Here is a 27,978-nt window from a genome sequence, read left to right as displayed (position 1 = left end):
CTGCTGCCTGCCACCTTTAGGCTGTGAGCTCTCCCGGGCAGGGATTTACTGCTTTGGTGAGTGCATCGTGCCTCTTCTGCAAAGCAGCTTGTAGGCTGGCATGTAAACAGGTGCTAACTGGGGGAGTCCTTGGTGCAAGAAACAAGCCCATTGAAGAAATGGGGTGTTTGGAGGTGGTGGAAGAGGAAGAAAATCTCAGGAGAAACGGAATAAAAAAAACCAAGAGGTTTTCACACTCCCAGAAATTCAGGGAGCCTTAATGCCAGTAGTGAGGTTGTGGGGGGGAGGGGGTGTAGAATAGCCTCCCAAAAGCAGGGAGGAACACAGAGCACCTGAGACAGTGCCGAACCCTGAAATAACCAGACATTTTTAGAACGTCTCACGATTGTCAGCCTTTTGCATACTTTTTGGGGGCTGGATGGGACCTCCCGTTCTGATTTGAGCCAAAGGTCGTTGAGAACCGGGTCCGTCAGCATCTGCAGAGCACGCCGACGCGTTGCAATGATTGCTGCCTTATCCTGTCGTGTCTTTTTTTTTTTCCCCCCCGGCCTGCAGAATTGATATCCAGACTTCCTCCGGCCCTCCAGCGCCGCGGCGGTACAGGAACTGGAATCCACCGCTCCTCGGCAACCTCCCTGACGACTTCCTTCGCATCCTCCCCCAGCAGATCAGCAGCGTGCAGGTGAGGAGAGTGCTTTCAGCATCTTAAATGCCCTGGGACCCCAGCTTCAAATCATGGCAGGGCTGCTTCTGTCCTGAAGTAGACAGACTGAGTAAAGCGCCTTGCTGTGAAGAGGTGAGGGGCAGCTGGGGATGGGGACTGTAGCCGAATTTCCCTCTCCCTTTCTGTCGTATCACGTGCTGCGTGCTGGCTGGCGTCCCTCGCCGCCCGAGGCAGCTGTGTTCCAACACGATGTCCTGAGTTACTGCGCTGGGGCTTCGGCGTCTCGGGCTCTATTACCTTTCTGGGAGTAGGAAGTTGTCAATTCACTGGGCTCAGCGTGGGGAGGTCCTGGTGCCCTTTTCCTTCCTCAGTAATTGTATGCTTTTGCTTGTCGCGGCCCTCCGAGGGTAGCTGCAAATCAGATAGATGCCACTGGTGGGAGTGGATACTGCTTCCCCTCCCCATCTCACCCTTGCAGGCTTCCATATTGTTCTGCCTCCCTTATTTCCAGCTCCAGTGTTTTCCCTTCCCAAGAGAAAAGACTCTTTCCTCCTGATAACCAGCTCCTGAGCCTTAGCTTGGCATCTGAGGGCCACACCAGACTCGTCCTTCCTCCCTAGCCATAAGGACCCCGTGGGCCTAGCAGTGACACCCGTGAGGTCCAGCCATCTTAATTGATTGGGATTTAGTCATCTCGCAGGGTGAGGAGGGACAAAGCACAGGGGATGCACCATGTCAGCACCTCTGCTGCTGAGCACATGCTGGGTTATGGAAAGGGCTTTCCCACTAGAAATAATCTTCAAGCATGGCCAGAACAGAGCAGGGAAGGCGGGCAGAGCTTGGACCACTGCTACCCAACCTGCTGTTGATGCGCAGAGACCTTTAGTTGTTCCAACCTCTGTCCCACGAGCCAGGATTTCGCTTCGGAGAGCACTTGGGCTTATGCTTTATCGAAGCCACTGTTACTTAAACACACGCTCCCTTGCTTTGCTGAATCAGGGTGTGAAGTCAAGCAGGACCGCCACTGCGATGTGCGAGAAAAGGCTTGCACTGACTCTCCCTTCGTGTCTCGTTCCTGCCCAGAGCTCGCAAAGCTGCCATCAGTCGCTGTCCTGTGAGAGCAGCCAGAGGTCCCAGGGCTCGCTGGAGCAAGAGAGGAAGTGGAAGCAGTACCTGGAGGACGAGCGCATTGCCCTCTTCCTGCAGAACGAAGAGTTCATGAAGGAGCTCCAGAGGAACCGGGATTTCCTCCTGGCCCTCGAGAAAGGTGACTCGAAGCATTTCTGTTTCTGCTTCCCGTGTGTGGGTTCCTCCTTTCCTGCCATTTCTTGCCCTTGGGCCCAAAGTCTTTATGGCCTCATCTTTTCCACCAGTGAAGAATGCCGCCAGGCCAGGACGGCAGTGTTTTCTCTCTCCTGCTGCACCTGCTCTGCGTGGGGGGCGATGGTGGAGAATATAACCCAGGGAGAGCTTGATGGCAGGAGCGTTTTCCCGGGTCCTTCCGTCTTCTGCTAACCGGGTTTAGCAGCTGGTCCCCACCCACCGTGAATTCACTGCCTCTTTCCCACCAGCCAGTCCCTTTCACAGTTACGAGACCTACAGAAATCACTGGATAAAATCCTGTCCCCAGTGAATTCAGTGGCAAGGAATGTCACTTCTGCTTTTTGGCCGACCTCTTTCCAGGGAAATGAGCAAAGCATGTCATCAGCTGTGGTCTCCCCTCCTAAATGCTGGGGCTTAGCGGTGCACCATTGTCTCCCAGACGTTGAGGTTTTGATAGTTTCCCGTTTCACCACGGCTTTCTCTGTGCCTCTGACATAAATGAGTTGGATGTGATCAGCCCAGGTGTTAGGCAAGTACATCTCTGTAATTATGCAATCACAATCTCTGTACTTCTAAAATACTTTGGGAGTCCCTGTAGCCTCTGTGTAGTGGGTTTTGACAGTTGTTAGCCAGCAGCTTGTCTGATGACACTGCAGGGAGAAGTTAAGGGGTTTTGGTGGTTTCATTTCTCTTGAAGGATGAGCCCGTCCCTTCCATTTCTTCTCTGCTCTGTCATTTTAATTCTCAACACACAAGGCTAATATATTCCCCTCACCCGTCATGGTACCTGTCACTCGAGGGTCTTGTTCTTGGTTTGCGAAAGCTCGTTGTAATGCTTTAATTTAAATGCTCTTCCTCCTATCCATCAGCGGCAGAAAATCAGCTGCTCGGCTTATGATTTTCATTTTGCTTCCTTTTAGCAGGATAAGATGAACGTTTTCAATTTGCCTGTCTAAGCTGTCAGCAAAGTGTTCGTGCTGTGCGAGGCTTTGGAGGGGTGAATAGAAAGCACGCAATATAGCAGGGCGGAAATGATGCAGGCCCTGTGTGATAAATTGCATTCATTGCACAACCTGACTGCAGTCCCTAACATGCTCTCATTGATCCATCTCTCCCAGGCTGGCTTCCACAGTCTGAACCTCCGAGCAGCTTCAGACAGACAATCCTTTACTTGCAGAGGCAATCCGTCACAGAGACGGTCCAGCTTCCTTGAATATCTGGGCTTTGCTTCTCAGGGTTGCACTCTCCTGAGGTCCTGCATGGCCCAAATGGTGTCAGCAAAGGGGTAGGCGGCTTTGTGGTTCAGGCATGGGACTTGTACTCCAGGGATTTGGGTTCAATTCCAAATAGATATATTATTTTCAATAAATAATATCCTTTATTCTGTGTGTATGCATATATGTGTGTGTGTATACACTCTTTCACACACGCGCGCGTGCGTGCAGAGCAAAAATGGAAGGTCCAAAACCTCAACATCTGGGAGACGGTGGTGCACCCCTAAGCCCAAACATCTGGGATGGAGACCACAGCTAATAGATACTTTTGTCCATTTCCCTGGGAAGAAGTTAGCCAAAAAGCAGAGGTGAAATCCTTGCCATTGATTTCACCGAGGTGAGGATTTTATCCAGCGCTTTCTGTAGGTCTGATAACTGATTACTGGTTACCAGACCTACAGAAACATTATATACAGACACATGCACACAGGCTGAGTTAACTCTGCTACTGGACCCCTACCCTCCATTATAAAGAAAATGGCATGTCTCTGAAATCTAGATCTACGTTTGGATTGAATGCACGCAGCCGTGTTGACCTGGAGTTTTGGTTGAGTTCGGAGGCCCTGTTTTCAGAGATGTGAACATCTTCTTCTGTCACCACTAGGATTCATGAAGTGACAGGAAGTTACTTTTTTCAATCTTTTCTTGCTAAGAGTTTTCTTGGGTTTTTTTGTTTTTTTTTAGAAGCGAAATGGCATCAAAACCGAAATACTTTTTTTTGAGCATTTATTTCTTTGCACAAGTGACCTATCAAGTCTATGCAAATTTCAAGAAAAATCCTATGAAGCCAAGTCCAGTCATAAGCTCAGTCATTAATTCCAGCTTTTCAGAGATACTGAGCATCTGCAAATTCCTGTGGGTTTCAGAGGCCTTACGGGGCACGTCAGCACCTGAACAACCTTATTTAGGTGTCTTTACGTGGACTTAAAAGTGGCACACCTAAGTCTGACTTTGTCTAGCCTTTATTGATTATGTTTGCATGGTCAGATTTTATTTTCCTTTTTTTTTTTTTTTCCATTCACAAATCCAAGATCTAGGTGAAGCTGATACTCATCCGCCAACCAAATGCGATTAGTGGGTGTCAGTCCATGTTCCAGTTATCCATCTGTTCACTCCTAAACATGGTCCCTCAAGGGATGAGGCACGATGGCAAGACACATTAGCAAGTTTAGCTGTGCTACTGGCCAGGTTGTCCCTACGCTTTGAGAAAGGACTGCAGCCTTCAGGGCTGTCAGCTCAGCCCCCCTTGAAAACAATAACCTCCAAATCTTGCCCCCAGCCGCCTTCCTCATTGGGACACTTGTTACTCTGAAGCTGCTAGATCCTGGCAGTGGATGCAGAATAAATGCGTGGTTAGAGAGAGATGAAGGGAGTGAGTGTACGAGTTCCAGATCAAATCGAGTGTCTTTTTGTTTTTCAGATCGATTGAAATATGAATCAAAAAAATCCAAGTCAAGCAGCGTTGCCGTCAGCAACAATTTCAGTTTTTCTTCTGTAATATCAGGTAATCTACCAGGCGCGGGTGAGCAGAGCTTCCAACCACTGGGATCTCCCGGCACCTTGTGTATTTCTAGGGCTTCAGTGACTGAGGGTCTCCATAAGGACAAGTAGCAGGAGATGAAATATCCCCAAATATCCCAAATCCTTTCTTCTCTCAAAAGCTCTGCTATTCGTGGCCAGGCAACATGACCAGCAGAGAACTTTGCTTTTGTCTTCTGTGAAATAGGTAGAAGTTACGGGTGAGCGCTTCAAAAGCCAAAGGAGCAGTGGACAGGTTTAACACCTGTAGAGAATTAGGGGGAGTTCAGCACCCAGTTCCTGCTGGTGCTTGGAAAAGCTGCCCCGTCAGCCTCCTTTTCCATGGAGGAGATTTTTTTGAGCGTTATATTCCTTGCTAGAGCTCCTGGGCATGAGCCCGGTGGTGTGAAAGATGGTGGTGAATTTCTGCTAGGTTCCTTGCTTCCTCCTGGTAGAGACGGTCCCCGGTGTGCGAAGTCAATAGCACCTGCCCTGTAGCAGTCTCAGCAGCTACAAAGCCTGGGCTCCCATCAGATCCACCCAAAGGAGCCATCGGATCCGCTTAGATCCACCCAAAGGAGCCATCGGATCCGCTTAGATCCACTCAAAGGAGCCATCAGATCCGCTCTGTTCTAGACCTGTGGTCCAATGCGTGCCTCAAGATTGGATCAGACGTCCAAGACTGAAGCCACCAACGTGTTGCTGCCCCTGTGCTCGAGTCTCAAAGCATCATTTTCCCCAGTCCCTAGTTCCCTCCTCTCTTACCACCCTTGGCGACTTAGCTGTGGCAAGGAGAGCAGATGAAGAAAGCAGAGAACTGCGATCTAGCTCCCAAGCGTAACAAAGCAGCCCCTTGTGTAGCCCGGAGCGGAGAATCGGCGTCGGAAGGCATGACGACTGCCTCTGAGTAATCCCGATTAACCTTTGTCCTCAAACGCAGCAGCTGCCCCAAAGGACAGAATTAGTCGGTGTCTGTCAGTGTCTTCGTGCTCAGTCCGGAGGGGGGGCCAAGGCAAATGCAGCTATTCATCGGGGTTGACGTGACGGTTCTGGCCAAGCTTATGGAATTTCAATTGTGCCCAAATTTGATAAGAAGGGGAGGGCCGGGGGAAGGGAGCACAAGGACACAATTAACAAGATCTGATTCACCCGGATCAGCTGCCGGCACTGGTACAGCTGAGACTTCTAAACTTTCTCCATGCTTAATGAGTTGGATTTGTCTGCCGGGGTGGTGGGAATGATCTGGGAGTATGAGCCGGTAATGAGCGGAGGAATAAAAGGAACAGATGGGGTAAGCTGGGGATGTACGTTGCAAGGGCAGCGAGGGTTGACTGCAGTTGCCCAACTCGGCGTGGACATTAGCCGGGGGAGCCCTGTTCTCCGTTGCCTTGTCTCTTTTGCTCCCATTGGCACCAGTGTAAACTTTCAGGCTGGGGTGGCAGCCGTGCCAGCCAGCCTGATGTCAGCGTGCACAGGTGGAAAAGATATTGAGGACTGGTGATATGAGTCCCTGGACTGAGCTTCTCTGCTGGGATAAGTCACCCCTTGCTCTGCTGAAATCAGCAGAGGACCCCGTCTCGGTCTTGCACCCGTCTCATCAAAAGCCTGTCCTGATCTTAGCGGAAGAGAGGCCCTGTGTCTGCTGACCCCTCTTCTGCCACCCAAAACATACCCCAACTGGCATGGGGATACTCAGTTTGGCCCGTGTCATGGAGGCAGCACAGACTTGCCCTTTGTGCTTCCCCAACAGCTCCTATTTCTTCCCTCATCTCTGTTCTCTGTCTGCGCGCTCATCTTTCTGCCTTGTTCAGCCCAAGATAGCGGTGCTTGGCAGCCGCTTCGTGCCAGGGCTGGAACTGGGTCATAGCGACCTCGCCCCCCAAGTGACCAGATGTTTGCATTTCAGGTGACGTAGCTCCCTCCATAACCAGTGAGGCCAGCGGTGCTGTGTCTGAAGATGCCTTATTCAGGGACAAATTGAAACACATGGGAAAATGTGAGTTTGTTTCCAGGCTCCATATGGGCAGAGGGGAGGGTGAGCAGGGATGGCAGGGCAGGCGGGAGGAGGAAGCCCGGAGGAGTCTTCGGCACCAAATTGAGTGCTATGGCACTCTTCTGCCAAAGCAGAGCGCGTGTATGTGTATGTGCCGGCGAATGGGCCGTGATACAAAGACCTGGCTTTCTGACCTTCGTGTTTGTCAGGCCCCTCTGTGAACCAGACGGGGCCCGTGGGCAAAGCGCGTTCAGCTGCAGGTGGGGCTGGGTGCTTGTCCGCGTGGCAGCTTTGCACTGTGATCGGCCAGACGGCAGCTGTCTCGGGTCTGCAATACCATCTCCTAGCAGAAGCGCAGTCAGAGCCGTCGATGAAGAGGGTTCCCAGGAGGATGTAGGTCCTGGGTGCTTTTGCTCTCCAGCTCTTCCCAATCCCCCCTGGAAAATGCTGGTGCCCTTAGGCAGGTAGAGGTAGCAGGGTTGGATTGTCCTCTCTCCCCTTCTTCCCACCTCCCCGACTCAAAACGGATGAGTCCAGAGGTACAGAGGGAGTAGCGGGTTCGTCACCGGCAGGAGCTGAGCTGGCTAATTACTTGGACCACTCGGACCTCGTGTCTCCTGCATATTGCGACCTGTATCCGTCTGCCTTTGATGTCTGTAGCGTACAGTGCAAATCTGTGACCTGCCTGGCATTATGGTTCTTGGGAGTGGAAGCAGTGCCTTTCTAGCTTCTGTTTTAACTACTAGGAGAGAAATGGGGAATTAATAGCCTCTCTTCCCGGTTTAATTCTTTCTTTCCAGCCAGCCACAGGCTGGTCTCCTGTTGCAAAATTAGATTGGCACTCATGGACTCTGACTCACAGGCTGCAGTGAACTGAGCTTCATTTAGTGCGGGGAAGATTTTGCCTTAGTCATGGGCCAAGAATGTCACGAAACTCGCAGTAAGAGTCGGGCTAGCCAGACCTTTTGTTTAGTAAATCAAATCCTTCCCCCCAGGGATCAAATTATAATTTTTTTTTTCTGGACACTGTAGCTGGTACTAGGGCTTGGGAAAAGTGTATTGTTCCTGGGCGTCCTAAGGCAAAACACTAAGGCATTGTGAATCCTGCATTCAAATAAGCAGATTCATTTGGATTCGGTCACCTCCCCGCCTCGCTGCCCTGCGGTATGCAAAGAGTTAATTGTCCTAACGAGGCACCATTCGAGCTTGGCATCGCTCATCACCATTGTCTGGATGGCTTATTATTGAGAGCGAACCTCTCACCTGCCGCTTTCCTTTCAGCGACACGCAAGAAGCTGTTCGAACTCGCCAGGGCTTTCTCAGAGAAGACCAAAATGAGGAAGTCAAAAAGAAAACACTTGTTGAAGCACCAGGTGTATCCTTCAGCCTGCACGGGATCCTCCCGTGTCCTGATCGCACAGAGGTCTCTGTGACCGAGTCCCAGCTCGGGGGTCAAAACTGTGATGCACGTGGCTGGAGAGGGCCGCAGCCACCCTGACCGTCCACTAGACATGGGGGGTGGGGAGAGCGATTCAGGCTAGCTGAAAGGAAGATTATGGAGGGAAAGGCCTGGTAGGAAAAGAAATTAAGCCTTGAGATGGAAAAATTTGCAGGGGAGAGGGGGAAAAAGATCTGCGACACACTGCTTCAGTCTCACGTGAGCTCTGACACTCTCTCTGAGGGGCTGCACGCATGATGTGTTCACGCTAATGTAATTTGTACATGGGTCTCCTACAGCGAAGTATAGTACACTGGGAGGCAGAGTGGACCGGTCAGCAAATTATGCCAGGGTAGCATCTTGCAAAAGGTGCCATTACGGAGCCTCACTATAGGGCGGAAAGGGAGCAGGGAACAGCCTGTTTTTCTTGGGCAAATACTGTGCCAGGATAAACTTTGGGCAGATGGTGCCTACATCGGTATAACCACTGTATAGTTTTACCCTTTGGTGTTTTTTCCCAGAGCAATCAAACACCAATTAGAATAAGTTGCATAAATGTAGGGTTTCTCTGTTAGTCTGCTCCTTTTTTCTCCACTGGTATAAAATGCATCATGTGCCCAGGCTCTAAGACTGGCAGGGGTGGAGATGGATCTGCTGTCGAGGAGAGGAATAACAGTGGCTGTAACCAGAAGGCACGTACTTGCAAGTCTCACATCTCAACCTGTAACTGCACCAAGTGTATCGACATTAGGGATCTGTGGGACTCTGGACCCTCTCTAATCTTGGCTTGTTTGGATCTGGGGTCTGGATTGAGCCTGTTTAAATGGAGCGACTTGTCCTCGATCCCTTAAAACTGTGTTGTCTGGCAAGCATTTCCCTCGAGGCAAGTTAATCCCAGCAGCCTGCGTGCATTGGATCGTTGTCATGCCAGTCTTGGCAAGAGGAGCCCAGAAAGCAAAGGGCAGCTCTTCCTTTTGTCCTGTCTCCTTTGCCTTTGCCTTTCTCTCTTAGTCGGCATGCAGGGGCTCAAAGGAGGCCGGGGGGGGGGAGGCTTTGCTTCCCTGTGTACACGGGCAGTAATACCATTCAAAGCACGGTGGTGGAGAAACACTGTCATTGCATCGACTCTGGCTATATAAGCCAGATCTTGGACAACACATGGGCAAACTGTAATGGGAAACATACCTTGGGAACCACTCTGGGGTTAACAGTGATGGGCTGCCTGCAAGGGTATACTTTGCTATGCTGTTGCGGTGGGCCAGGCCGTTGGGCATTTTTCTTTAACAGAGCCTGCAGGCTGGGGACCGGGGCATCCACAGCTAATCTTCTCGACGATGTGGAAGGACACTCGTGCGGTAAGGAAATGCCCTGTTTCTGCCAGAAGTGAATCATGGGCTGACTCACCCTCTCTGTTGTGCGTGTGGCTGGGTGGGCCTCTGAATCGCGTGGGTCTGAGTGTCAGAAATGGAGTATCCTCCCCGGAGAGGTGTCTTCCTGCCTGCCATGACCTCAGCCCCGTGGCGTTGCAGTTGCCTTGGGCCACGTTGGGCTGCACTGTCTGGATGACCGTAGCAGATTGAAAGAGGAAAGCTCCTGCCCAAGGCATGGAGGAGCTTTCCCAAGCCAGGGGAAAGAGGAGGAGGTCCTCCTCTGTTTTGAATGATGCTTCTCTGCTTTCTCCACACTTCTGCTACTTGAATGGATAACGGGTGCTTCCTTGTCCAGCCCCATGAAAACTCAGGCATGAAAATAGCTGGCTGGGAAAGTGGTTTCCTGTTTGGGAAACTTCCTGAGATTCCAGGTAGGGGTAAGAACAAGAGATTGATCCATCCCAGGAGCCAGGCGGTTGAGGCATTTGTATGGGACACGAGAGGTCTAGGTTCAGGGTGGTGTCCTGAATCAGGGAGAGCTGGGACTTGAACCGGCTTGAACTTGAATCGGCTCCTTCTTCCGTTCCCTTCCCTGGTGAGCTCCAGGTATCCAGCCCACCCCCTTGTAGCAAACTGGGGCTCCTTCTCAGAGGACCGGTGACCACGAAGCAGAGGGCAAGGAGCACTCTCTCAGCTTGGCTGGGCAAAGCTGGGGGTACCTCTCAACAAAGTGGACCGCTGTGGTGAAAGGGGCTGGGTTGACAGCTCTGGGATTTGAAGTCCTTTATTAGCCTGCATGGCAGTAACAGCAGCAGGGGAGGTGGCCCTGTCCCCTTGCCCCGGAGAACACCAGGAGGGGTTAGACAGGGGGGGTAGCCTGCGATTCATTCAGGCCTTGGCCTGTTGGCTGAGATGGGCAAGAAAGGGGAATTTCGTACAGGTGGGTGCACAGGCAGTAGGAGATGGGATGACGCCTACAACTCATTTCTCAAAGGCCACTGCACAGCCATCAAGCAGGGACCACTCTGTCACCACTTGCCTAGGGCAGAGTCAGACTGGTGTCCTGGCAGCGAAAGGCACCTCTGTTATTCTGCCAGCCCCTTGTGCCACTGCCGTGACAGGACACCCGACCATGACATGACACCCAACTTGCTTAGGCGCAGGGGAAGAGTCTCCTCGGGGTGTGACGAGAAAGTTTCTCTCGTGCTTTTCAGATGAAGACTTCCAAGCAAGGTGGCAGCAGCTACACGAGGAAGAGGAAACACCGAAAGAAGGGCAGTAAGTGGTAAGAGCTGCCTTGAAGCCAAGTGCCACTCATTACAGAAATTGGCTGGGCTATGCTAGGCTACCCGCAAGGAGTTCCAGGCTCGGTTGGGCGCCTGGAGCCGACAGACAAAGCACATGCCTCGGAGCAGCCAAATAATCCATTGCAGCTGCCAAGAATCAACAAGGCTTTTTGTGCCTTGTGAGTCCTGTATTAAGGGCAGAAGTTGGGCTCGGTGCATAGAGCCTGGTGCAGCACACCTGCATGCCAGTGGACGTCAGCCACAGGGCTTAGCCCTCTGTTGCTTCATTGCATACCTGCCTGTCTCCCTTAACAGCTGCTAGGTGGAGAGCAGCAGGGCTGCAGCCCCTAAATAGAGTCGCTTTGGGATGAAGTCTCCATTCTGCATGAGCTCTGAGGGCAGGGCTCGAGTAAAAGGTGCCATACTCACGGCCCCGCAGAGGGGAGGTCCACACCAGTGCAAATAGGTTGGTGGAAGGGTCTTCTCTATGGGCGAGAGGGGAAGTAAGTCCTTAGGGGTAATTAGGCTTTTTCTCTTGGCTGAGGCTGCGAATGAGGGATCCAGTGCAACACAGATTTTTTTTTTCTTTCTTTTTTTTTTTTTTCAATGCGAATCCTGTACTGAGAGGCCCACAAAATGCATGGTACTCAGGACACCCAGTGGATGGGGCTTGCTGGAGATGAGGAAATTCCCAGTCCGCAGAAATCTCGCGTTTCCTGTTGCAACTGGGTGTGCAAGATCTGTATTCCAGTTTGCAAGGAAGGCTGCCAGGCCAAGTCTGCCCTGCTCTTTGTCTTCCATTGAGAACGTGTGTGTGGGTGGGCTTGGCATAAAGTTATGGATGAAAACACGCCATGTATCCATGCCTGCCCATTCACACGCATCAAGCTCAGTGATTATTTATGGCTCAGTTTAACAGCATCCACTGCAGAGTGACAGGCTTGATGGCAACAGCCATGCATGAAGCTGCTGTGACTAAGTATGCTTTTCCCCCTTCTGTCTTCTCTTTTCTAGATCCCAGATCCATTACCTGAATTGGGCTTTATGGCTGGAAGAGAACTTGTCAAAGGCTTAATAAGAAGATGACTGAACAGGAGAAAAAAAGCAGTCCCTTGGCTGTTTTTTCTTCTCCCCTGCTGTTGTACTCTTTTGAAGTACAAGTATTAAAATGAGGCACAATGTTTTCTGACCAGGGGTTTGAAAACACCTTTTTCCTCTTTAGCAAATCCAGCCAAAAATCAGCAGCTGATCTGAATTTTTCTCGATCGCTGCTGTGAAGATAGTGGATGTCAAGCTTATGGGAGTAATGGTTGACTCCTCACTCTCTGATACATGTGCTGTTCTGATATGAATTCAAAACAACAGTAATAATAATAATAATAATAATAATAATAATGCAGCCAAACCTGAGCCCTGGCTCAAGCATTTTTAAACATATCTCCGTAGCAGTGTAACCTTACTCTACGCACACGAAAAAAGACCTACAAAATGTTGTTGTTTGCCGCTAAGAGTAATGAGCTGGGATTCAGGTCAGGTATTGGTCAATATGAATTCTCTTTTTAAAAGAAAAGGCCTTCTTTTTTTCTTTTCTTTTTTTTTTTTTAAAAGACATCTTACTTTGGATGCAACCTTTTGCCTCAGGCATTGATCAAAACTGCCTTGAAACATGCACAAAGCTGGGACTGTGTTTTTCTGTCCCATCGACAACCTTTTCTTGCTTTGTGTTGCTGCTCCTATGATATTATGGTACCGTTCCCGAGCTGGAATGAAGGGTGGATATTGGAGCAGTTTCGTTGTCACGGCTGATCTCTCAACTAGAATGCGTCTCATGAGGTCTTGTTTGGCCAGCTGGCTTCTCCCTCGGCGGCAGAAAGTACGCTTGATGAGCATGGTTTTCGATGGGCTGGGAGTGTAGATGGGGCCTTGCTTGATTTTCCGCCCCCCCCCGAGCTTGTTCATCACAAGCCAAATCCTGTTGAATGGGCAGTTTTGCTGTCGGGATCTGGATTTGGCCTCGAGTGAGATGCAAATGGCTCCTCGCCCCTGGGTCCCACCTGGTCCTGGCACATCTGTGCAGAGACTTGGCCAGGAGGTTTCAGAGCGTGAGAAGGTGTGGTTGGCCCGGAGTTTATTGGCTTCTTTGGAGGGAACTTGCAATCCCATGTCACAGTCGAGTGCTGTGAAGGACTGGAAAAGCAGCACTAAGATCATTTTAGCTGAAGGGGGAACTGTCAGGCCAAAATAATCCTCGTGCGTTCGAACCACAGGGTCGATTGTTTGGTCCGAAATAGCTCCCACGAGCCAGTTTTGCCCCTCTTCGGCAATATTGTCTATTCTCAGCCTGGACAGTGAAAAGAAACCAGTCAAGTTTCTCTTTCTGGCTCTCATGCACTAGCACAAATGTTACGACATTTGGGTTGCAAATGGAGCAGGGGGACGAAGAAATCCAAGCAATCAAACAAACAAAAAGCTGTTTTCATTGCTTTTCTATTGGGCTTTGTAACAAAAGCCCAGGCTGCGGGCTTTCAGTCTCCCTTTGGAAATCTGCTTCAGAATCTGTAGGCCTTTGAAGCGTGTGCCAAGTTAGATGCTTTTTAAAAGTTGCTGAGCATGAGGTTTCTTGCTCCATGCACCTGGTGCTCAATCAGCCTATACTCTTGCTGCCTGCAGACTTAGAAAAACGAGGGTGCGAGAGCGATGTTTGGGAGATGCCATTAAGGCCAACTCATGCCCTTGGCCGGGAAGAGCATGCACCAACTCATGCCCTTGGCCGGGAAGAGCATGCACACACGCACATATGTACATGTGCACACACACATGCACACACTTGCGTCAGTCTCTCAAGTGACTCATCCTTGTGGTGTGGCACGTTATTTGGACGCTTCCTTAGGATCTCAGCTGTCTTGGGTACGTGGTTTCTGTGGGCTCCTGTTCAGAACCTGAGCCGCTTCGAACAGTGCGGTTCACTCGGGTATGATTTAAGTCACAAAGTGGGCAGGCGTTGTGGCCCTCCACCAATTCCTAGGGCCCTCAGGCTCTTCCAGCGAAGAGCCGGGTCTTGGCATCTTCACTGTTTTCTTTTTAAAGGCCAGGGAGAGGCGCATCAATGAGTCCTTTGGTAAAATCCCCTGAATGGAAGGAGAAACGTTCCCCCTCCAAGGCTAGAACAGCTCCAGATGATGTCAAGCTCGCTTAGACGAGACTCCAGCGGTTTGGAGTCTGCTGGGCTATGCAGGATGTGAGGCTCCAGGAACGTCCTTTGCAGGCTTTTAAGGGAAAGGATGTGACTAAGGTGCCAGATGCCCGCAGCTCCCTGTGAAATCAGCAGGCTCTGCAGTGCCGAGTGCCATCCGGGATAAAGTCCCACGTTTGGGAAATGCGTGTGCACATGGGTACGCACGTGCAAATTACTGAGCGTGAAGCTGGAACCGTACCACTGGAAATAAAATGGCTTTTGGAATGGGGAGAGACTTTTATATATTCCCCAGCCTAGAATAGTTAAGGCTGTTTTTTTGTTCCTTTTTTTCCTTTTTCCTATCCTCAGTTGGCTCCCTGTTTAATAAGCGTTTGCCTGTTCCTCTCTCCCAATCCAGAGCAGCTCTGCCTGTTTGGAAGAGAACCAAGCTTGGAATTAAATCAGCTTGTAAATGTTCCAGCGCCTCTTGGCTACCGAGGGCTTAACTCTGAGCTAAGTTTCCATCAATGCGAAAGGCATGAACAGATGATCAAACAGAAGCTCAGACTCTTGCTGGTAGGAAATTTTACAGCCTGTCCCAAGAGAGGAGCATTTTTCTTAGGCAGGCTGGTCTCCGGGCAGTGCAGTGCTTCAGGGATGTGAGGAAGGGGAGATAACAAAGCACCTGTCCCCCCGGACATGTGTTGTACGTTTACAACCAGCGCGGGTGCTCAGTGTAGTGCAAGGGCCCCTGAAGTCTTCTCCCGGCAGAGCGTCCCTTGTCGTCTTGTGCAATCGGGTTGTATAACAGCCGGGCTGCAAGGAGTCATGGTAACTAACATGACGTTCAACACGATTTAGCAATCTGTAGACAAGGACAAGTCGGCTTACTGTCACATCATCTAATCACAGGTAATGCTACCCAAAGCATGGGATTAACCACAGCTAGGTGGTAAACACAGTTCATTCCTGCCTAGACTGACCGCTAGGACATCAAGTTCATGTACGCAGCTCCTTAGAGCCATGTTGTCAGCATACCCTTCATAAAAGACCAGAGGCAGCTGGCTGCCCCCTCCTCCCTCTCCTTGGGCTGATCTCAAGCTGTCTTCATTATGGGTACAAGCTACTGAGCATCATTTACTCCCTTCACAGCCAACTGGGAGGCTCTTACATTGCAGGACATCCCATCCCAAGGTCTGATTCCCCATAGACCCAAAGTGTAGATATTAAAAAAAAAAAAAAAAAAAAAAAAGAAGCCAAGCAGTGTAGAGAGCATTTAGTGGGTTTAAGCGATTGATTCACTAAAGCGAATGGGAGAGGACTAAGGTCGTTAGGCAGCATTCTTTAATTGTGTACAATGGGTGTCAGGCTTCGAGTGAGATGTAAAGGCGCTTTGTTGGCACATGTTGCTCAAGATGTGCCAGCTCCTACGAGTTCTTCGTACGCGCGGCTCAGGAACGGGTTAGTGACCTGTGGTCCACAGACCATACCCGCCCCGCCAGCTGACTGCATCTGGCCAAAGCAGCCAGAACATCGACTGCAATTTGGCGGCAGGGGATGTTGACGACACCGCAGCAAGGTGGCGGGGGGGGGGGGGACATCGGACCTAGCTCCATTAATTCAGCCCATCGCTCCTAAAAGTTTGCTGATCTCTGCTTTAAGGCACACTGCCTTGTCTGTGTCTCCGTAGGATGCGTCAGCTAATCCAGTCTAACAGCAAACCGTACAAGCTCCTACTTTAGACAAAGCCGTTCTGAACGACATAACCTGGTAGCCATTTCAAAACGTCCAGGGGGTATAAAGTATTGCCATAGCAGAAGAAGAGTGATTCTCCCCCTCTCCTTTTTTTTAAAATTCAGGTATAACAAATGGAAAGGCTGCTATGAAAGGCTTGAAAGCCAAAACGCATTTCTTCTATAATGGTGTACAATACTCAGTGACCTTTGTATTGCTTCTCTACAAAACGAACAAAAACCCTCCCCAAAATAAAACAAAAAAGACTTCTGTGACGTTTGTGAGTGTTGCTATTTTAGAATTTATTTCCATAAGTGATTTTTTTTCTTGAAGATGTTTAATAGTAATTCATATAATAAAGTCACGTTGTACTCTTACTGCTTTTGGTTTTCTTTGCCTTTGATTTTTTTTCTTTTCTCTTTTTTTACCAGCAAAGGTGAACCAGAGAAATCGAAACTATGAGTGAAGCCAGTTTGTTCTTCATTCTAGTTCCAGGCACTGCTCTTAAAGGTTAATCTGGTAGAGATTATTATTTCCTTTCAAACAGCGAGGCTCTCGCAATCCTTCGTATGTCCGCTTTCCACCTCGGGGCTTCGCGGAAGCAGAAGGGAGGACTTCTGTACACAGCCTGCCTGCTGCAGAAGAGCCCTAAAAAGGCTCTTTCAATTGCATTTGAATGAGTGTCGGTCAGAAAATGGGCTTTTTTTTCCTTGGGGGAAAAAAGGGCTAATCTCGCAGGACACACCTCAGTTTCTCCCTTGGCCTTACAGACTACACTCGGTGTAGAGCAGGGGTCGGCAACGTTTTTGGACAGAGTGCCAAAAACACCTGCAAACTCGGACCTGCTTGTCCAAGGGGCCGGGGCCGATGGCAGGGGAGCCGCGAGGGGCCTGATCCTTGTGGCGACGCAGCCCCGGCCCCTTGCCTGCCGTCCACCCCAAGGCGCGCAGGCCAAGCAAAATGCCCGTGCCAGGGGTTACCTACCCCTGGGGTAGAGATACCCGAGTTACTGGGTTACCAGAAGCAGTTTAAGTACAACAACACAATGCTCAGAAGGGACCTAATTTGGCCTGCAGCCCATAGTGTAGGCCTACCTTTGGGAAGGGAAAGAGGAGAAATGGAGCCTGCCCCATAGAGAACGGGGCCACGGGGGGTTGTGACACCCTTTCCAAATCAAAATGGCCCAGTTGGCCTGGAGTGCTGGCCAGGCCAGGGTTTTTTCCCTTTCAAAAGCAGGCACCATTTGTGGGGCGGGAGAAAAATGGTTTTGTTTAAAAACCTCGTTTTTTTTGTCTGATATCAGTTGCAACAGAAAACATATACGCAGGCCTAGACGGGGGGAGTGAGAGAAGGTGCACAGCCTCTGTTAAAATTTTGACTCAAGTTCCCACCCCCCGTTTATGGTACAGGAAACTTTTAAGCCCGCAGAAAGTTTTCCTGAGAGGAAGCAAGAGTCATGCTCTCCCTCTTCCAGAAAGATGCAACTTGCCTGGGCTCTTGAACTTAGAAGGACCTGCATACTGGTGTTCGGGATGGGAGATATTAGTTTTGGTGGCTTTGGTTTGCTCATGACTCATGGCCGTGCTTTGGGAGGGTAGATCCCGGATCAGGGAAACCATCTGAAGCCTGGCCCAGGAGGTGGGAGCTGGGCAAGGTATTCTTTGCCAGCACGGGACCCCACTGCCAAGTCTTGCAAGAGGTCAGCTTTCATCTGTGGCATGGAGGTCAACAGCTGGTGGCTACAGTGAGAGCCAAATGAAGCCACATGTCCCGGGGACCTGCAGTCCCCCCATATCGAACGGGTATTGACCTTTCGTCCTCAGGCTCGTGCTTGGACCAAGGAGGCTACGAAGGGATTGCAAGGTGAGTGAGGAGGTTTTATGTCTTTGTTGGTGTAACGCAGCATTGCCACTTGGCTCAAGGCAAAGCCCCTGCGCTCCGGCTTTGCTCAGCCTGGGAGAGGAGATTCAACCCCGGTGACTTAAGATAAACGATGTTATGCTGAGGAGTGATTTCCCAGTTAACATGGATGACCTTGGCAGTTGCATGCTAGCGTAGGGGGCACGCAGCAGGCATCCATCCATTTCACGTGAGAAATGTGGGGGCGTGCAGGCCGCGAGCCAGTGCAAGGGCTTCCACTGAGTTCAGTGGGCATTAGTTGGGCTCTTTGCCAGTGAAATCAATAGCGAATCTTCTGTAACTAGGGTTTATTTTCCCTGAGCAAAACTGGCTCAACCACCTTGAGATGAGCCCGCGGTGCGCCTGTAGTCGGCTACAGCAGCGTGGAACGGCATTCGATAAAAAACGTGGCGAGTTACCCACTTAATTCTGAAAATAATAGGTCTCTCGGGGCTGGAGTACGTGCAGTTTCCTTAAACTATTTCATTATCTGTAATACACCAACTCCTCCATGTCTGTCAAATATACAGCAGCCTGGCTCCAGTGTGCTGTCTCTGGGTGGAATGGAAATAAATTTATTATAATGCATTATTTCTGAAATACGGGTTATTCGTGTTCAGTGCTGCACTTTGTGCTGAGTGTCCAGATTGGCACGTCGTGAACACTGCTGCGCTTCCTGGTAGCGCATCTCGACATAGATGCGAACACCCATGTGTGGGGTTCTCCTGCTTTGATTTGTTTCGAGTTCGAGCTTCAACTGTTTCCTTCCCTCCCCGAAATCCTCGAGGGGAGCTGGCCAACTGGGGATGCTACTGGCAGGTCTGAGGCCTGGCCCCCCCAGCGACTCACAGCAGCAAGTCCTGCTCTTCTTACCCAACCCTTGCACGTGTCTGCTCAACTGGGCTGTAGCAGACACCAGCGCGGTGGCTGCTTTGGCCAACTGCTGCGGGCTCATTAGGCTTTACTGGCCTTTAAGGCATTGTTGGCTTCTTATTCTTGCCAACAGTAGCACCGTTAAGGCATTGGGGAAATAGATGGCTCCCGAACTCATTGCTTTTAAATCTGGAGGAGCCCTGGGTTCACTATGTGGGGGTGTTTGGATACCCCCACCATAGGACTAGGCAGGTGTCTAGTTTGATTCATCAAGACCAGCTTTGGTGGAATAGGGAGAACTGCCAGCCTCATTGGCATGGTGAGCATTTGAGATTCCCCCCACCCCCCCACTGACATGCATGAAATATGACTTAGGAACTGATGGGTGGTGAGGTGAGACCACGAGAGCTCCCTTCCTGGTGCCTCCCTGCCTTCTCTGCTAACCTTCCCTTCATTTCCTAGGTGCTGCCTTCCTCTGGACACCCGCTGGTGGATGCTCCACGTGCGTCTGCCCTCCCTACGCTGGGACAGCTGTGGATTCCTTGCCAGGGCTGGGATGCTATTGCCTTGCAGTGGGCAGTCGGAGAATTGCACAAAGATGAGTCTAGTTCTAATATGCCCATACAAGCAATGACCACAGACCAGGTACAGAACGGGCAACAACAGGGCCCACTTTCCCAGGCAGGGGGAGAATAGCGTACTCTCTATTTGCTGTTCTCTGCGGACAGCTAGCGAGGAGGCTTGGTTTTATTTGGCTGCTTCCGATGCAGACATGTGCCCATCGGCAAGCAGATTCGAGGCCGCTTGCTCTCTTCGCCCAGGCTCCTGAGCGAGTGTCAGAGCGTAGCAGCTTTCACCCACTGGCTGGGCACAGAGAAGTGAAAGGCTGACTTGTTTGCAGTCCCTTTAGCTGTGTTGTGGCCTGTCCAGAGCTAAGAGTCGATGGCAAAGGCCAGAATTTCTCCAGCCAGCAGGATGCAACCCCAGGCACCCTTTGCACCCAGAACTGTAAACAGACCTGCTTTGTGGGTGCCGGAGCAGGAGGGAGCTGCCTCCAGAGCTCAGGCCCCTTTGCAGAGATGACTCTGTCAAATCAAGGAGCTTTGTGCTCAGATGTGCCGCCTCTTGCAGCCATGACTCTATGGGCGAGGGACAGCAGCAGTCTCCCAGGAAGATCCTGAGCTACATTTTCACTGTAGATCCAGAAATCCATAGGCTGCCACTACAGGCTGTATGTCCGAAATGCCAAGTTTGGAGTCTAAAGATACTCTGGAGTTCATTGCTGGTGAGAGAGGCTTGTGCCTACAGCATGGGGCTCTGCCACTGACTGAGGTGGTGGCCTTGACCAAATCCCTTCATTTATTTCCCAACCCTTGCTTCCCTTTTGAACAGAACTGGCATAGCCAAGCTCCCTCGCAGACCCTTCGAAGCTCTGTTCATTATAATGTTCCTCAGGAGCTGTGGAGGGAGTGGGCTGGACAAAGACTGTGCATTATTTACTGCCATTATAACGTGCATTATTTACTGCCAGTATCAGTGCTGGGAAAACGATGCTGTCTCTCTGCTTCAACTGATAATTCCTGTGATTAACCTGCCAGCACTGCAGGGCAGAGTGCAGGGCATTTCAAACCAGTTTAAAAGGTCAGAGCCCGGCAGCTCCTTGGAACAACCATGCGTACGGCTGTGGGAAGAAGCTTTTTTCCTTTATATTTCACTTAGGGAGGGGGAGAATGTTGCTTCTCTACAGATTTTAATGGAGATGGTTTAAAAAGTCCCCAACCACAACTGCAGCCAGGTTGTCCCGCAGATCAGGGAAGTTTTGGATCGGGGTTGAAACTTTGCTGCTTTGTGTCAGTCTCTGCTGCATGTTCGTGCTCCTTCCTTTGTAACGCTGGGCAGGAGCCAGATTAAGTGCCTGCTTTCTGAAATGAGTGTGTGTGTATTCTGCACTGACTCATCTCTTGCAAAGAACGGGGCGATATAGCTAGTCCTCGAGATGCGTTTCTTGGAAGTCAGGTTCCTGGAAATCCTGGAGGTGCAAGAAGGGCTGTTTGCTTGGAGCAAATACCTTCATCGTCACTGTGAAATCCATAAATCAAATAAGATATTTAAAAAAGGAATAATAATAAAAAAAAACCCTTAGGGGAAGCCAGCCTGTGAGCATCTGTGATATGTTACACCTGCTGCTCCCTGGTGGAGACGGTGAGCGGGTGTTAGGAGCCCTCACTGAAACATCAGTGCAAATATAGCAGACCCAGTTCTGCACTGCTGGGCCCTATGGGGTTGGCTGTTGTACTGGAAAAAGTGGGTGTGAGATGTTATGTTATAATATCATGTTCCTTTTGCACGGGAGTAGGCGATGACAAAGGATAGACAGCAGTGGAGACTGGGTCCCTTCATTTGAACTCCGCCCCCTTTTTTGAACTAGGTGGGAGGGGGCACAAGCTTTGACTAGGTGACCACTGCCCTTAGACCAGAGCAGCGGGCTCTTGCCCTTGGCTGTGCAAACACAGTGGCCAGGACAAGGGATCTAGCATTTGCTGTTCCAGCGTAGCCCTAGTACCAGGCCCATGGCTCCTGGCAGACTCTACCAGTTCTGCTTCTACAATGCAACAAAGACCAGGCTGGTCCCCTGCCAGTCTTGAGATGTGTGTGGTATCTTTCTCCCTCTCTCCCCTCTCCAAGACCTTGCATCTTATGGGAGTTACGGGTGCTCTGGCACCAATAGGAGGATGAGCAGGGGTGTGAGGGACACTCGGAGGGAGGACTCCAGATCGGTCAGGATAATGCAGATTGTTCTTACTTGGCGAGGAATTAAGTGAGCTGAAAGCTGAGTGGCTACATGAGCCTGAAACCCGTGCGGGCTTTATTTGCAGACAGATGGTCTAAGCTTACAGGCTCTGCTGTGTGTCAGTTGGAGGGTGCCCTAATGCACCCTCAGACCCGTGTTCTTCCTCCTGAATGGGCTTAGTATCTATCACAGGGCCTCTTGATTTGTTCTTTCATCCTTTTGAAATGAGTAAGATACAGATGTCCATTTCTCTAGGCAGGTGCCCCTGCTCCCCAACCTGAATGCCCTCATTCCTCATCTGCCATCTGAGATGGGAGTCTGAGCAGGCCAAGGCAAAAGGGATTAACTCAATCAGCTGGAAGCCAAGCAGGCACGGGTTCGACGTGCATAATGCGATTGCTGCTGTCGGTTTGCAGCTTGGGATTTTGCTGTCAACCTTCTAGACCGAAACATTTCATCATCTTCGCTTACCCTCATTCGTAAGGCCAAGACTTCCAAAGGTTGCAGCTTCCCTTTGGACTCGTAGCTCTCTACTCTAGCACCTCAGTAAGTGCCCTAATTCTCCAAGGCATTACGCCTCCAGTTACAGATCCACCTCTCCCGGCTGCTCAATGATTGGACTCTGTGCTTGTGCAGGCAGAAGTGTGCATCTGAGCAAACCATGCCAAGTTATAAGTGGCACTTCAGAAACCTTGGTTTGAGATGTCTGACTTTTACTGAGCCATGCTCTTTTAAACCAATAAACTGGAGCAGTGGATGTTGGAAGGTAATGGCAACCAGCAGATATTCCTGACAGCATGTCACATACTACAATGGTACAAAACTTCGCATGCTGTTCATTCATTCAGGCAGCTGTGCCTCGGCTCCTGGCTGCGTGGGTTGCCATTACTGCAGTAATCGCCCTACTTTGTGAGAGTGATTTATTTGTAGCACCTTGAATGCCGGCTTCTCGAAGGCAGTGTTTGCAGGGGGGAAGGGAGTTTTTTTCCCCTCAGTTGTGTGATACTATTTAGACATCAAAATTCTGTGTTTGGAATAGGAGGGCAATCAAGATAAGGCGTGGTTGAAATAATATTCCCTGCCAGAGATGTTTCAGGATGTTTAATCATAGAAGTGAGATGCAATTAGAAACAAATCACAACATTGACAGAGCGACGAGCCACAGCGGGCCTATTTTTAGCCTGGCAGAGAAATTCCCTTTTCAGACACGCACGCTGGTAGTGCTGATCGCACTTGTCCTCCAGTGTCCTCCTGCGTCACGTGGGCATGTGGCAGCGCAGCAAAGGCCCGGGGAGGATTGCTGCTTTTCATGAATATCTTGGGATTTGGCAGTTCAGACTTTGGGGTTTTTAAGTGTCTGCTTTTAGAGTCGAGGCCAGACAGCGCTGAGACTGGCATCCCCTTGCACAGCGACAGGGCTGAAGGCTTCCCCCCACCCTGCAGGCAGGCTGTAACACTAGTGTTGGGGAAGCACTGCGTGGCAGGGTTACGGGGACAGAAGAGAAATTTGTTGCATCCTTGGCTTCCTTATGACACTGGCCCCTTAAAGGTGGCTGGGCTGGAGGTTTTGTGCTGACCTACAGCGAGGCGCCAACTTTGTTCTGCATTGGCTGCTAGGGGACAAGGATGTTTTAGCCAAGCTAAATCTAAAGCCATAATTTTCCCTAGGAAGAAACTCCAAGTCCTATCCGCATATTCTCTGAGCCCTTCAGCCTCACAAAACCAGGTTCGGCCTGGCAGACGGGGGCCATCAACCTGCAAGACCCCGCACAGAGCCTGCCTTTGGCTGCACAAGTCTCCCTGGACTCCTTGCTGCCTTCCCTACGGTGGCCTGCGAGGGAGGAAAGGGGCAAGGTGCTTGTAGTGTCCCAGCTATCGGGGGCAGCGAGGGCCTTCTCTCCAAGGAAAGCTGCTCCGCTTTCTATGGATGCCCTCGTGCAGCCGGGGGCGGACTACACTGCCTTTGCCAGCAGCTGCCATGAGTGTTGCTGCGAGGCCTGTAGCCGGGGTGAGCAGGAGACGGGCTGGACGCACATGTGTGCGGGAGTGTGGTTCCCGCAGCGCCGTGCGGACTTCTGCCCCATCCAGGGGATTTAGGACCCCTGGCGTGAGCACGTGCCTGGGGTGAAGCAGCAGGCAGACCAGTCCTAGGGCTCAAATCTGGGAGCTGGAGTCCTTGCAGGCCACAGGGGCTTGCAGAGGGCGAAATCACAGCCGGGGCAGGTGCTCTGCATGCAGCACCCAGGTGTGCGATGCATGGCGGTGGTGTGGCAGGCCGTGCCCGTGGCATGACATGCATGTGCAGCAAGCCTGGGCCCGGCAACCTGCTGCTTTGTGGCGGGGGTGGGGGGGGAGGGGGCAGCAGCCCAGCCCCCCACCCCCACTCCCTGCTCTCAGGGGCAGCATCCCAGTAGCTACATCACAGATCCGTCCCGCTCGGCCATCGGCTGCTTCTGCCTGGCTCGGCGGGGCCGCTCGGCGACCAGCTACTGCTGCCTCCGAGGCCCCTTCGCCCGATCGATGGCTCGGCCGTCGGCGTGGCTGCTGCTTCCGCTTCCGCTTCCGCTTCCGCCGGAAGCGCGGGCTGTTGTTAGACGCCGTTGTTACTGGGGGAGGCCTAGCGCGCCATGGCGGGCAACAGTCGCTTGGAGAAGCTGGGCACCTTGTTCAGCCGGTAGGGCCCGGGGCATGGGCTGGGGAAGGGCAATTCCCTTTGGGCTGCAGGGAGGTGGGACCCCAGGGGTGGGTGCGAGGAGGTGGGGGTGCAGGGAGGGTCCTGAAGCCTTGGCAGCGTTTCCCTGACCCTTGCCTTGTCTCTTGCTTCAGCACGACGAACCTGATACGCATTGGGTTGCTGAAGAAGCCTCCCCTCTGGTATGACGTGTATGCCGCCTTCCCGCCGCTCCGCGAGCCGCTGTATCGTGCCCCCCCGCGCTACTACCGCGAAGTCAAGGACATGGTGCCAGACATCCTGTACCCGGAGGACACTGTCCGAGCGTGAGTGGCCCCCGGCCCTTGCGTGCCTGCCGGAGGGGGTTCGCTTCTCCCCCGGGGATGCTGGCTTGGCTGGCGGGTGCTGCTGCGGTTTCGTCGCCGAGGCTTTAAAATGCGTCTCTTCGGTGCTCGTGGCGTATCTGCGTGTATTTGTTGGGGGAGATAGACATGGCCGCCTCTTTTTTTGCATTGCTGCTTGGTTGCGGCCGCCTGGGAGCCTGCAACTGTGTTTTTGGGGGTGCGCCTGCTTGGAAGTGCCAGTATGTCTCCTGATGCTGTCACTTCAGTTCCCGGCTCGTCCGCACTTGGAAGCCTCCTCTTTCCCCTCCGCGGCATGGGTGGCTTGTACGTGACTTGTTCGGGAGGATGCCGACAGCAGCTCACCAGTTTAGCACCTTTCCATTGAACAACACTTCCATTGTGTTTGGGTGTCCGTAGGGCCTTGCTTGTGGGTGTGTGCGAGGAGTAGGGCTGCGAGTTCGTTTCTGCTCCTGTTTCTTACCTATTCTTTGGCAAGTCACAAACTCATGTTGCCTTTCTCAGCTTGGCTTAACCCACCAAAGAAGTGGTGCTGTTTTGGCGTCCCACCAGTGCATAGTAAGGATTAATTAGCACCTGTTAAAGCCCATTGGGATGCTTGAATTAAAAAACATACATCTAAAGGACAGTGACTGGAAAGAGAAGTAGTTGGAGGGTGTCTGTCTTTGTTTATCCTAACTTAGCTGTTCCCTGGCTCTGTCTATTCATTAACTTCTCTGTCAGAATATATCGCCTGTACGCAAAGAAATGAAACATTGAAACTATTTATTTTATCAAATAGGAAATTTTATGAAGTTTATCAGAGTGGTCCGAGACCCTTTCAGCTCCTCCAACCAAACTTTAAATCCTCTTGCCAGAGGTAAGACCTGTTGTGCTCGCGTTAGAATTAACTCGGAATGGTTCTTTCCCAGTTATAAAAATACTTATATTTTTACGACTGTTAGTAAATAATCGGTATCTTGAATTCTAGGTTTGTGGAGGAATTCAATAAATTGAAGAAAGAAGGACAAATTAAGGAGGAAAATCTGTTTGAGGAAACGGGAAAGTTACTTTTAACACAGGGGACCATTTTGCGGAGAAGAACAGCTACCAATGTAAGCATTTATTATTAAAATAAAAAAAAAATACTTAATAGGTTAATAGGTCAGTAATACAGAAACTTTTGCTTCCAGGTCAGGCTGGCTTGCTTTGAATTAGGGGACTTCAGTTGCTAGTGTCAGGAGGCCAGCAGCTTTCACAAATGGTGCATTTCAAAACTAATAGAGTGTATTCCCTCAGTCTATATGTATGTACATACAGTGTCATAACATGGGGATGTATTGCTCTCTAATGTCTCAGCATATTTCTCCAGGCGTCCTGCAGTAGTTAACTAACATGATGCATTCTTGCTAGTTAATATGCATTTATTCTTTAATCTTGTTCCTAGTGTTTGAAGTGAGTGATTTGTATACAGTTTGGGAGGCAAATAAGTAGCATTCACAAGAATACCTCGTGCTCACTGAATGTGCTTATCATCATCTGCTGAATTTTATTCTGCTAATTGCATATAGGAACATAGGATTGAAGAGACCTCCTGGGTCACATATTTGAATCTACTGCTGTCATGGACAGCTGTGTCGGATAATCCCTTTTATAGAGTGGAGCTTTGCTGGTTTAAAACCCAATAGGATTTTTTTTGTTCCTGCTGCTGTGATTGGAAAGCTGTTCCAAAGTGTCGCTGCTCTGATGGTTAGAAACCTTGTAATTTCCAGCCTAGATTTATTAATGGCCAGCGTTCATACCCATTTGTTCTTATGCCAACTTTTGTTGTTTAGCTTCTCGCTCTTCTCCTTCCCTGCTGTTTACCTCTAATATATTTATAGAGAGCATTCATACTCCCTTCCCTTTGCTCGACTAAAGGTGTATTTTGTATTCTACAATACGGTGCTGCATGGAGGTATCTGAGCTAACTTGAACATAGAGAACAAAGCAGGGTTGGTTAGCCTGGACAGAGCCCAACACCAACACGGCTGTATTCTTTGAAGCATTCAAGATAGCTCAGGTATCTCAACGTGGCAGCATATTGTGCAGTGTAGACAGACTCTTAGCTTCCCTTCCTTTGATAGACTTTCCATTCCCTTGATTGTTCTAATGGCCCAACACTGATCACCAGCAACCTTTCTCCTCTGAAAAGGATCCTGAGGAGGAGGATGGATGAGGTTCTGGATACAGAGCAGCAATCAGATGAAAATCTGTTGATGGCTGAGGAAAAAGTGGAACGATGAGATCAAAGTCAGATTTGTCCAGACCTGTGGCAACTCCATTTCACTTATGTTTTCTGCTTGACCTTCCCCATGCCTTGACCTTGAACTCAGATTATAGTCAGAGCTTTAAAGCTGTATTTCTTGCATGGGTCTTGTGGGGCACATGTGGGGACTATTACTTTTGATTCCACTTTTCAATAAAATCTCTGTCTTTGTTTTTCCCGGTGATCATCTGCCTCTAAACTGTAGGTAACACTAAAGGCTGGTAAGCCTGCTGAAACAGCATTCAGAATGACGCTGCCAGACTCATTGAAGATGCTTCGGAAACAGAAGCAAGTTCATGAAGAGCAGCAGCTTGAATCCACAGAAGGGCAGAAGGAAAATCCTTTACCATCCTAGCAGTTTTGTTGCTCAGCTCAGTTGCCCTGGGACATAATGTAACATGTTACCCACCCGTGGTCTGGTTGAACAATGATGGTCCACATGAACCGTTGGACTATAAGATGGTTACATGAATGAAGCATAGTTCAGTTGTTGAATTGTGTTGCCTTGCATGAACCTGTGTGAGATGCTAACTTCAGCATTGATTCCCTACCCCACCTCCCACCTTTAAAATGGAGTTTGTCCTCAAAGGCTCAGGGCTTTCTTGTATCCTGAAGTGGAAAATGTGTTGGAGTTTACAGTGGATTAGACTATTAAATTTGGATTATATTCACTCTTTAGGAGTATTGCTTTTTTGTCTGTATAGGGGTAACTTTCTTTCTCACACTGGGCAGACTGGATGTCTCTGCAACTCATGGTTGAATTTCCCTTTCTTTATACATATTGGAGTGGTGTATGGTGTACTGTCTCATGTCCTAAAACTTGTATAAAATGATTTCAAACCAGCATATTGATTTTTAGCCCCAAGTACTGTTTAAATGGGCAACACACTTTCTCCCATTCCACCTTTATCATCTGCTAAACCATAACTATTCCTGACAAATTGATCATTGTGAGTTAACCTTGTTACAGCTCTTGATGGCAGTTGGTGGCCCTCTCTGAAGTGAGAGGCTAAGATCTCGCAAGGTTTGTGGAGGGCAGAGGTGAGTGCTTTTTTGCAAAATAGTCTGCAGAAGAGGAGGCAGTAGAATGCCTGGTCAGTTTTGGGAAGGCTGTCATGGTGATCAGAACTCTACTTTTCTGCTTCCCAAGCAATTACCAGTTGAATTTAAAAAAATGTTTTGATAGAAGAACAACACTTACCTCATTACAGTTTGGGATATTTTTTCCTGATTGAATTAGAAGAAGTAGTTTTGATTTAAAGTCCAAACTTAGTCATCAAGTAACTCCCACTCCTCCCAGAAAATGGAAAGATTTTATTG

At 50.2% G+C, this 27,978-nt stretch overlaps 2 protein-coding genes across 11 annotated transcripts in view; both read left to right on the top strand.

The window, feature by feature from the left end:
• CUEDC1 (CUE domain containing 1) overlaps window positions 1-12,055 on the top strand; it is an 88,452-nt gene extending 76,397 nt beyond the window's left edge. For all 10 annotated transcript variants that reach the window (XM_090025446.1, XM_090025440.1, XM_090025443.1 and 7 more), the window contains 8 exons: window positions 556-682; window positions 1,748-1,931; window positions 4,682-4,765; window positions 6,686-6,775; window positions 8,054-8,147; window positions 9,507-9,565; window positions 10,795-10,865; window positions 11,881-12,055. In XM_090025446.1, the coding sequence (XP_089881572.1) occupies window positions 556-682; window positions 1,748-1,931; window positions 4,682-4,765; window positions 6,686-6,775; window positions 8,054-8,147; window positions 9,507-9,565; window positions 10,795-10,862 (706 nt within the window). In that variant the 3' untranslated portion in view covers window positions 10,863-10,865; window positions 11,881-12,055. The remainder of the gene's footprint in view (window positions 1-555; window positions 683-1,747; window positions 1,932-4,681; window positions 4,766-6,685; window positions 6,776-8,053; window positions 8,148-9,506; window positions 9,566-10,794; window positions 10,866-11,880) is intronic.
• Window positions 12,056-23,864: 11,809 nt separating this feature from the next.
• On the top strand, window positions 23,865-27,504 carry MRPS23 (mitochondrial ribosomal protein S23). The gene is made up of 5 exons (XM_090025096.1): window positions 23,865-24,012; window positions 24,165-24,335; window positions 25,153-25,230; window positions 25,342-25,465; window positions 26,864-27,504. The coding sequence occupies exons 1-5, from the start codon at window positions 23,966-23,968 to the stop codon at window positions 27,011-27,013; spliced, it is 570 nt and encodes a 189-aa protein (XP_089881222.1). The 5' UTR covers window positions 23,865-23,965; the 3' UTR covers window positions 27,014-27,504.
• The last annotated feature ends 474 nt before the right edge of the window (window positions 27,505-27,978 follow it).

The sequence above is a fragment of the Crocodylus siamensis genome, chromosome 13 (assembly GCF_052110815.1).
Source record: "Crocodylus siamensis isolate JL-2025a chromosome 13, ASM5211081v1, whole genome shotgun sequence".
NCBI classification, from domain to species: Eukaryota; Metazoa; Chordata; order Crocodylia; family Crocodylidae; genus Crocodylus; species Crocodylus siamensis.
This window is presented reverse-complemented; position numbering and strand designations above follow the sequence as displayed.

Coding starts and splice junctions, on each gene's coding strand:
- MRPS23 (XM_090025096.1), top strand. CDS start 23,966: ATGGCGGGCAACAGTCGCTTGGAGAAGCTGGGCACCTTGTTCAGCCG. Junction 25,231..25,341: donor TTTAAATCCTCTTGCCAGAG/GTAAGACCTGTT, acceptor CTTGAATTCTAG/GTTTGTGGAGGAATTCAATA. Junction 25,466..26,863: donor GGAGAAGAACAGCTACCAAT/GTAAGCATTTAT, acceptor TCTAAACTGTAG/GTAACACTAAAGGCTGGTAA.